Source organism: Primulina huaijiensis, chromosome 14, assembly GCF_012295235.1.
Source record: "Primulina huaijiensis isolate GDHJ02 chromosome 14, ASM1229523v2, whole genome shotgun sequence".
Classification (NCBI taxonomy): Eukaryota; Viridiplantae; Streptophyta; class Magnoliopsida; order Lamiales; family Gesneriaceae; genus Primulina; species Primulina huaijiensis.
In genome coordinates this window covers 17,397,085-17,406,955 of record NC_133319.1, presented here as the reverse complement: position 1 = coordinate 17,406,955, position 9,871 = coordinate 17,397,085, and the positions used below count along the sequence as shown (strand labels likewise).

At 33.3% G+C, this 9,871-nt stretch overlaps 2 protein-coding genes across 4 annotated transcripts; one reads left to right on the top strand and one right to left on the bottom strand.

Annotated features, from left to right (window-relative positions):
* Positions 1-434: 434 nt before the first annotated feature.
* Positions 435-1,407, bottom strand: LOC140958044 (agamous-like MADS-box protein AGL80). The gene has a single exon (XM_073415443.1). It carries the CDS (start codon positions 1,173-1,175, stop codon positions 435-437), a length of 741 nt encoding a protein of 246 aa, XP_073271544.1. The 5' UTR covers positions 1,176-1,407.
* A 787-nt stretch (positions 1,408-2,194) lies between these two features.
* On the top strand, positions 2,195-6,669 carry LOC140957699 (anaphase-promoting complex subunit 11). Of its 3 annotated transcripts, none has more exons than XM_073415048.1 (4): positions 2,195-2,244; positions 4,719-4,748; positions 5,330-5,448; positions 6,302-6,661. In XM_073415048.1, the coding sequence occupies exons 1-4, from the start codon at positions 2,210-2,212 to the stop codon at positions 6,415-6,417; spliced, it is 300 nt and encodes a 99-aa protein (XP_073271149.1). In that variant the 5' UTR covers positions 2,195-2,209; the 3' UTR covers positions 6,418-6,661. The 3 variants fall into 3 exon arrangements, with proteins under 3 accessions (XP_073271149.1, XP_073271150.1, XP_073271148.1); XM_073415047.1 differs by lacking the exon at positions 2,195-2,244 and adding an exon at positions 3,229-3,424 and having other exon boundaries at positions 6,302-6,669; XM_073415049.1 differs by lacking the exon at positions 4,719-4,748 and having other exon boundaries at positions 6,302-6,657.
* The last annotated feature ends 3,202 nt before the right edge of the window (positions 6,670-9,871 follow it).

Genomic DNA, 9,871 nt, shown 5'->3' with positions numbered 1-9,871 from the left:
ATGAATGGGGAGAAATGATTTATCAATTGTTATATTATTGGGCTACCTGTGAAATTTGCTAAATTTAAAATATATTTGAAAAACTTTTATTAAACCAAAAACTAATTATATATACTATTCAATATATATAATTTTTTTAGTTTTTCTAAAGAATATAAATTATGTTTCAAATAACATACATGGGAAGTAATTTATTTTTGTTATAATTGGATCTCCAACATATATGATATCTCGTCTCAATTTCTTTTGTATATTATGTGTCATATATATATATATATATATGACCAAATAATTTGCCAACAAAGAAATGATGAAAGCAATCATCACATACAAATTCCAGCAAACGAGAGAGTTCAAATTTCACAATCTTATAATTATTTTTATTTTAAAATAAATATAAAGTAATGTGGCTTAGTTGATTGTCTCATGCAATTCTAGGGGAAGAAGCCATGAGACCACATGGAAGGATTATGATTACCACCATCACTAAACGGCAGCATCATCCCATCTCCGCCACCACCGCCACTCGCACCACCACCGCAGCCATACCCCAACAGTCCTCCCATTTGCTGCTGCTGATAACTTGTACTCCCCATCCAATCCGGAAACCACATTGGCTGCGGTGCTCTCTCCATCCCTCCTAACTCCTCCACTGCCGGCTTCTGCTCCAATGCTGCCCTCCCAGACGGCGGCGCCTCCTCCTTCTTAAGCATCTCAATCCTCTTACAAATCTCCTTCAAATTCTGATCAAGCAACCACCCCATATCATTCAACTCCGGTACAGCCAATCCCTGCACCCCCTTCCCCGTCAAACACTGATACATAAGATGAGTAATCTCCTTCTCGCGGTTATCTTTCTGCAGTTTCTTGATCTGCTCCGCCGCCTTCGCGATCCTGCCTCGGATAAAAGACTCTTGGTTCACCATTTTCTTGCTTTGCTCCATCTCCGGCACCCGCCTGAACTGAGCTATCACACGCTGCGCTGCTCTTGGATCAGCCGGCCAGACCTCGGGAGTGGACTCGTATGGACTGTACACGATGGCGCATGCGTCGATCCCGCACAGGGTGCTTAGCTCGCTCACCTTCTTCATGAGCCCTTTCTTTCTTTTCTTGTACGTCGCTTTTCGGGACGAATCATTTGTGATGAATGAGAGCTTCACCTTCTTTCTTGTCATTGCAGCAACGGAAGAAATGGTGGATATGGTAGTGTATGTGATCTGTGAGGAAGGTTGGGTTTGGTTTCTGGAATGGGAAATGGTGTTGCTATATATAAGGGTTCGTGGGATTTGTTTGAAATTAAGAAGGGAGATTTTGGGAGTAATGTTTTGCAAGGTTTTGGTAAGAATTTTAATATTTTCATATCATTCAAATTATTGCTCGAAGATATGTGTGTATATATCTATTAATGTATCGGTTAATAGACACATGCATGATGTTAATTTGACACTGTTAATTAATTCATTTATTTTATTATCTTCGGCAAACAATTGAGAATTTGGACACATTTTTTTCATGAAGTTCTTGTCTTCTTTTTATTCATGTAATATGCATATTTTTGTTTTTGTTTTTTTTGACTTTGATTTTATTTTCAATGTTTTTTTGGATTAAAAAATGAATTTATTTAATACTCGAAAATGAGATTTATATGCAACTGCAAACATCATGTTCGGGTAAATTAATAAGCGTGATCTAGTTTTCACGTTCGTGTCCAAACTTAGAGTGAGTGAATAGTTTAAGATAAATTGGCACAATTTTGATTCAACTTACCAATATTTTCTTTTGTTTACTCAACAGCGGGGTTACTAAAAAAAATGAAATAGCGACGGTTTTTAAAAAACAGTGCAAAAATTTGCGACGGTGTTTTTAAACCCGTCGCTATTTCATTTTTAGCGACGGGTTTATAAAACCGTCGCTAAATTAAGATCGGCGACGGTTTTAAAAACTGTCGTTTACCGTCGCTAATTAGCGACTGTTTTTGATTAACTGTCGCTATTTCCGACGGTTTTCTCAAAAATCGTCGCTCATTTTCTACAAATATGAAGCCCATTCCCGTCCATTTTTGTCTCCACACCGCTTCACTTCTGTTATAGATTCTCTGGGCCGATTTTAGTTTCGACTTGAGGTATGTTTGTTAGCTTCAATTTTTTATTTATGATAATGACTTTTGTTAGTTTGTAGTGCAGGTCGTCTTGTAGGTGAATTTTTTCGCATGAGCAGTGCTCCGACGTCTTTTGCGGTGATATTGTAAGTTTGTTTTTAGTTTACCCATAGTTTTATTTGTTTTATGCATGTTATTTAGAAATTAAATGATATATTATATGTTTGTTATTAAAATATTTTATAATTTAAATGTTCAATTAATTGTCAACATTAAATTTGTATTTTTATGTTGTTCAATGAGAACTAACGAGTTCATATATTAATTTTTTTAATTAATGAACAAATGATATCGATTCAGTAAAATACATCTTAATTATTCTTTTATATGATAAAATGGATAACAATAGAAATTAGATGTATCGTCGGTTGAAGAACGGATTTCTAACAAATGAATATTGTGTTGGTGTAGAGTCGATTGTGACATTTGCACTTAGTCATCATGAGTGTTTATTAAATGGAAATATACGTTGTCCTTGCAATCGAAAAAAATGTCAGAACAAAGTATATTTAGACGAAGATTCCGTTAAGGTACATCTCGGTTGTTATGGATTTGTACCGAATTACTACAATTGATTTTTCCATGAATAGGAATACATTCATCCGTTCTACCCTAATCTTAATATGGATGCTCCTTCGTCATCTTCGTCTCGTGTTGCACCTCGAATCGGTCAAACTACATTTCTTGATTTTTTTTGATACTATTTAAAAAAATGTTAACTTTAAAGAGAACCCTGAGAATGAGAATATTGTCGAAGAAAATCCTACAATAAATATTGTTCCCGAGGTTCATGAATTTCCATACTGTTATATTAAATCATTGTATGAAAGCATTAAATTAGCCGAGAAAGAAATTTGATTAGCGACGGTTTAATCACTTTTTTTTTGTACTGTTAAGTCCAATAACTAAATTTTGGCACGCAACATATATTGACAATTTTTGTTTAAGTTCCATATTTTTAAACAAATAGATTGGATTTCAAATCTATTGATTTCAAATATAGAAGTAAGATCAAAAACTTCAAATTCATCTATTTCATGTTTATACAATAGTTCAAGTTCACTCAATTTTCATTGAGGTATTTGAAATGCGATATATTTTACGTAAATAATAAAGTTATAGATTTAAGATTTAATTTATGATAAAATATAATCGAAATAGCATCCAAATGCAATCTTTCCTCGAGTCGTCTTCTTTGGTTCTGTACAACGGCTCAACGCCTCTCCCTCTCGTCGTCTCCCCCTGGTTCATTCTCGATGACTCACTGTAAATCTCGCCATTGTTACTCTTATTCTTACTCTTTGATTTTTTTTTCTCAATTATTATGTTCTCTTATTTTTGCCTTTTTCTTTATTTATGAAGTTGTTTTGGGGAAGTTTCTGACTTTATTTAGCGATATAATGCAAGAATCATTATGTTGTAATTAAAGAGAACTATTCTGCTCTGTTTTTTAAAAACAATGTGGAATCAATCCGCTTCAATTTCATTGCCATTGAATAAAATAATAATAATAATAATTCCTTAGAAACTAAAAATATTAATAATTGAGATTAAAATTGACTAATTTAGATAAATCAAAGTTTATGAAACCTTAATCACATATTTATCTTAAAACAAATGACACCTGGATAATTTATTTTGTAATATCAAATAAAACATTTGTTTTCCCTCGCAAGCAATTGCTGGATTCGTCATTTCCTGTGCGCTGAATCAGATTATTCTTCTCCATCTCTCCTAATGCTATTGAGAATGTGTTGAATTGTTGAGAAATGAAGTGCTAGGTAGATCTGTTTGCTGGGTTTTCTGGGTTGGCCGCCTGGGTGTGCGTTATTCGAAAACCAACATTGTAACGGGGCAGGATTGACATTTTGGGCAAATTAGGGAATAAGTTGGAGAAAATGTTGACATCGTGTGGATTAGAGTGAGATGTGGATTTGTTAATGGGCGAACCTGCGAATGACGTCGGGCTTGTGGAATGTGATGTGTTGTGTGGAGTAAGCGTAAAATTTGAGTCTTTTTACTTGGAAGCGCACCTTGCGTTGATGTACTTATATTTTACATGCTCCTGGGTTAAAGGACAGATGTTTGATGAATTGCATCTGAGAAAGAAAGGCTGCTAAATTAGAGATTTTGTGTTCATGTGAAAACTGTGATCTTTCCCAGTTTTTACATTAGCTTAATCGGTCTAGCCTCTTTCCTTTCAATGATTTTGTAGTAATTCTTTTTCCCTTTAACATCTCTTTTTTACTTCTTTTTGGAGTGCTTGAAACTGAGGTTTAGAGTGAATGATTCCTTGCTACACGAGTTCAAACTAGTAGATTTTGAAATCCTTTCTGAGATAGAAGTTCATGAGTCAGCAAGTGTTAAGTTCATTATTATTCAGAACTCTTGGCTGAGAAAACCCTGGATAAGTTGGTTGGACGGTTTTTGACAAGAAATATTCCATCGAAAGATTGGCATTGTTTATTGTTTATACCTTAAAAGTAAAGCACAATTTTATTTTAAATATTGAGCATTTGAGCTTGGATTTATGTTTTTGAATGTGTCTTTGATTTTGCAGGAGTCAAGCAAATGAAAGTCAAGATTATACGTATCCTTAATTTTTAAATTCATGAATAAAATCTTACCTTTTCCAATTTAATGTTTGCTGTCATATGTAGCATCATCTGGTCACGCTTAGTATCTATAGCCAATCAATAATTGAATACTAGTAATGTTGACTTGATTGCGTGTTGATTTGCTTTGATTTTCTGAATCTGCTTATTAATATTTGATTTGTTTGTGATGTTAACATTGATCATTCATGTTCTACCGAATCATTAATTCATAAAGCTTGAATTGTACTATTGAGGGTTTATGTTTATGAAAAACTAATGAAATAGATACTTGATTGTAATTTCCTGAAACCTTTTAAATGTTTTTCTCATTTACTTAAATTTGACGATCCTTTTAGTACAGATATTGCATCCTTTAGAACGTCAAAGGACTTTTGTCGTCCCATTCCATTCATAGCTTTACTAACTATTGCTACTGCTTTGAATAGTTTTCCTTGATCCAATCATTTGCAAATGCCACCGGAACTGGTGAATAGAGTATGATTTTGACATCTTTTATATTGCCATTTTCCCCCAAATTCAAATAGATTAAGAGTTGTTCTTCAATATATTTTAGGTGGCATGCAGTTGCTTCCTGGACGTGGGATGCTCAAGATGAAACTTGTGGCATTTGTAGGATGGCTTTTGATGGTTGTTGCCCTGATTGTAAACTCCCAGGGGATGATTGCCCTCTGAGTAAGAGATCGTTTATTAATGCATTTTAAACGAGTATTATTAGGCAAGAGGATTCACATGAGGAATCCCTTCTATTATGCCTGAAATCTTCAATTCTTTTATATATGATGCTAAGTCCTTGTACATTGTGCCTTGCAAATGCGTAGTGATGCCAATTATGCTGTTAGACCTAATTTGTTCTCTGTGCATAATTTTCCTTTGTTATTTTCACTTCAACACATTCATTTATCCATGGAAAATATATATATTCGTGTTAAAGAATTGAAGATATATCATGTATCATTGAAGCCATTAAATTGTCGATTCTTTTAACTACATTGGATGACATCTATTAATGCAACTGTGAGAATTATAGATGTATCATGAACTTACATGTATTATATTGACTTTGAAATCACATATTTCATATGTGCTATGTAAAAAGCCACATCTTTTCCCCTTTTCCCTTCCTTTTTTGGGAAAGGGTACGGGACTATATTGTCATTGGAGCCATATCTTTCTTTCTTCTTCTTCTTTTAACAGAGCCATATCTTTCTTTTCCCTTGAGTTGTTAGCAAAAGTTGAGATTGTTCAGAATTATTAATATATTGCACTCGTACACCTATAAAAGCTATAGTTCTTATTCGGTTTTACTTGTATCTGATGCTTGATTTTGTTTGCTAGCTCTTCTCCATTTCAAATAAAAAGTACACTTTTTCCAGTTTCATTGTGTCTCCTATGACATCTGTCATCATGATTGATTCAATGATTATTTTTCTAGTTCCCCGTATTTTACTCTCTTTATGATAGGTCAGTTGCTAGAATATATGATTCAATCAATTTGTGTATTCACTAGCAATTTCATGTTGTGCAGTCTGGGGTGCTTGTAACCATGCTTTCCATCTCCATTGCATATTGAAATGGGTGAATTCCCAGACTCCGCAAGCACATTGCCCCATGTGCCGTAGGGAGTGGCAGTTCAAAGGATAAACCTCAACAAGATGAACAGTTCTCGCCCTCGATCCACCTTCATAGATCTCATATCGCATCTCCTAGTGCCTCAAGTATGATCAAGGGAGCAACATTTTCCTTGTTATTAAGAAATTTGTTGTGTCAAAATGGTTAAAAGAGTTGTAATATGAGAGGGTGTGGCTAATAACCGTTGATCATACTAAAATGGATAAATGTTTTGATTTTATGTATTCCCTTTTTGAAGAAAAAATGCAAGTTTGTTGCTCCAAACAACCATAGTAAGTCGTAATATTTTCTTTGGTCCAAACAGCTAGAAGAAGGATGCTGATAGCAGATATTAGTTTCCGGGTAGGACTTGATAAATTATTACATGGACTGACAATGCATAGTTTGTGGCATAGTTCGTCTATCTGATCTATTTTTCGAGGTTTGAAGATGCTATGACAATGTCAATTCTTGGATTGAGTAGATAATGTGTTGGATCTCGGTTTTCTCGTACCTAAATGCAGCGGAAATTTTAAAAAATTTTAATCTTGACATTCAAGATATTGTTTGAGCACTCGTATGGTTTTAATAGAATAAACATACATAGAATGTTTAGTAATATACCTTTGGTGAAAGATTCACAAGGCTCCAACTATTCCGAGATTAGCGTAGATAGCTCTTGATGTATTTTTTCGAACTTTATTCGAGGCTCCTTTTCTTCAAACTTTCTATCAAGTCCACGACTAGATCAAATGTTCCTCTTCTAAATTGCATTAAAAATTTAGCATGATTTTACGTTGAGATTAAGCAAACGAGAGAAGGCTCAAAAACCCTTTGAAAAACAAAGGTTGTGGCCGAAATTGAGAGAGGAGAGGATGAAGGATTTTTCGAAATTCCTTGCTTGGAGGCTAGGGTTTTTCCAAAAGTGTGAATGGAATAATTTTAATCATAAACCTAATACACATATATATAGATTTAGGGTTCATTAATTATTTAATGGGTTTAATCAAATAATTATTCTAGTCCAACTCGTTTAATTAATTAATTAATCCTTTTAAAGTCCAATTAAGAACCTTAATTATTTGTATGTTGGTTTTGTACTCATACAAGCCCATTATGCATACATCTATTACATTTAATTTAAATCCTTTATAAATTCAACATTTGAATTTAATATTTAAATTATAAATTTAACTTCTTGAATTTATTACCTCCAAAATTTAATAGTCATAAATTCAACTCCTTGAATTTATTCTCTCCAAATTTCAAATATCATAAATTCAACTCCTTGAATTTATTTTCTCAAAATTCTAATTATCATAAATTCAACTTCTTGAATTTATTATCTCAATGTTTTCTATAAATTCAACTCCTTGAATTTATTATCACCACGGAAACAAAATAATCTAGTACTTGTGTGACCCTCAATGGTTTATGGATACAGCTAGCCGTGAGTTCACAACTCTTTGTGATTCAGGACATGATCTTTTATTTGGGCTTACCTTAATTTGTCTCATTCTATGTATCAACAATTTATCACGAGAATGTCAGAAATCATATTTCTGATTAAACAGATCGAATCATGGTAAGAGCGTCTAGTAGCATCGCCACGTGATTCTCTAGGTATCACTGATAGTGCCTGCAAGAATCAGTCAGTTATGATTAACATACAGTACGGTCCCTTCATCTCATATATCCCGATGAAATCTGCAACAATTGGTTAATCAAGGGTTGCATAATAATTCGATAGCTATGTGACACATCTTTGAGAATAAATAGTGGCATCGCATGTACAATTGGAGAACTCTTTATCTAAAGTACATCTAATACTCTAGCCAGAGATTCTGTGCACTATCATTTCATCATATCACGCAAGATATCCACACCCGTAGGTGAGTGGTGAATTCCCGACTACAATGTACTGGCTTATACATGTGTCGCAACTGTACCCAATCTCACCACCTGATGACCCTCCTAGAGTCGATAAACGAGTCAAAGCACATCCCTAGCATATAGAGCATCAGTGTTGTCTCGGGTCGTAAGGATTAATGGTGTACAATCATAACCACGGACTTATCCTCTCGATGAATGATAACCACTTGGAAAGTCCGAGGGAGGGTAGTTCGGTATAATCATCATATAACTACTCATTTTGCGTATTTGGACATCTCTATGTCATTACCAAGAAACGCGGTACACAACATCAAATATGCTAATCTCGAGCTCAGACGACCTTTATCCATGTTTTAGACGGTTGAATCGACTGAGAACGGAATTTGATTATACAGTGTTTACAAATGAGTTTCAACATCGAATTACGATTTATTCGTATTAAAGTATAATCAAGGAGTTTATCTATGCTGATTGCATGAATATACAGATAAAGAAAAACGAAACAATAAAAAGTAAAATTATATTAAAATAAAAATTGTTTATTACAACTGAATCAATAAATTCCATAACCAATCGTTAGCTTGTAGGACACCTACTCTAACATAATGTCCTTATGTCAAATCCAACACCCTAAATACATATGAGGGCCATGAGGTCCATGTATTTTGATATGGATTTTACAACCCCAAATATATTGGTGTCGTTATCTAAAAGTACTACCCTTCTACCGGATTTGAAAGTATTCAAATTTGGACCTCACAATCCCAAATACATACATCGGGGTCGTTTGATCTGATTTACCAGATTCGAATTTTCCCAAACCTTGAACTCTTGGCGTAGATTTATCCGTGGCACGCGCTCCTTGTGGTGTGTGGTCGTTAAATTATCACTAGTTACGTGTATATTTAAAAGTTTCGATTAATGTGGACATTGTAACTTGTGAAGTACAATAAATATGATATAAATTTATTTCAGTAAATTTGTGTGTGTGTGTGTGTCTATATATATATAGACACACACACACACACAAATTTACTGANATTTACTGAAATAAATTTATATCATATTTATATCATATATATATATATATATATATATAATTAATTTTTTTGAGGAATATACACGTGTATGTGTGTATGTTAAAATATGTGATAAAATACAGCACAACCCCTCCACTAAAATAAATTTACATTATCTTCTGCTCTTCCCATACCTTCTATGAGTACTAAAAATCATGAAAATTATGGTTTTGCCTGCACATCTGGGGTCAAAATAAGTCCAATATTATAAACAAAAAAATTCAAATTTCTTCAATGAGCTGATCTAATGTTGTTTTAAAACCAACTGATATATATTTTTTCAACATTCCCAAAAATATTTACAATTCCTGAATCCACTCAATAAACACTCAAAACAAATAGATAAATTTAGAGTTTGATTAATTATATTTTTCATTGATTATATAGTTTAAATTTATTATTACTCGAGATTTATTTATTTTGAAAATTATTAATTTTTTTGACCTGAAAATTCTTTTATCTGTACATTTAATGTATAGGCTTTTGGTTTAGTTTACATATTTATTATTATTATT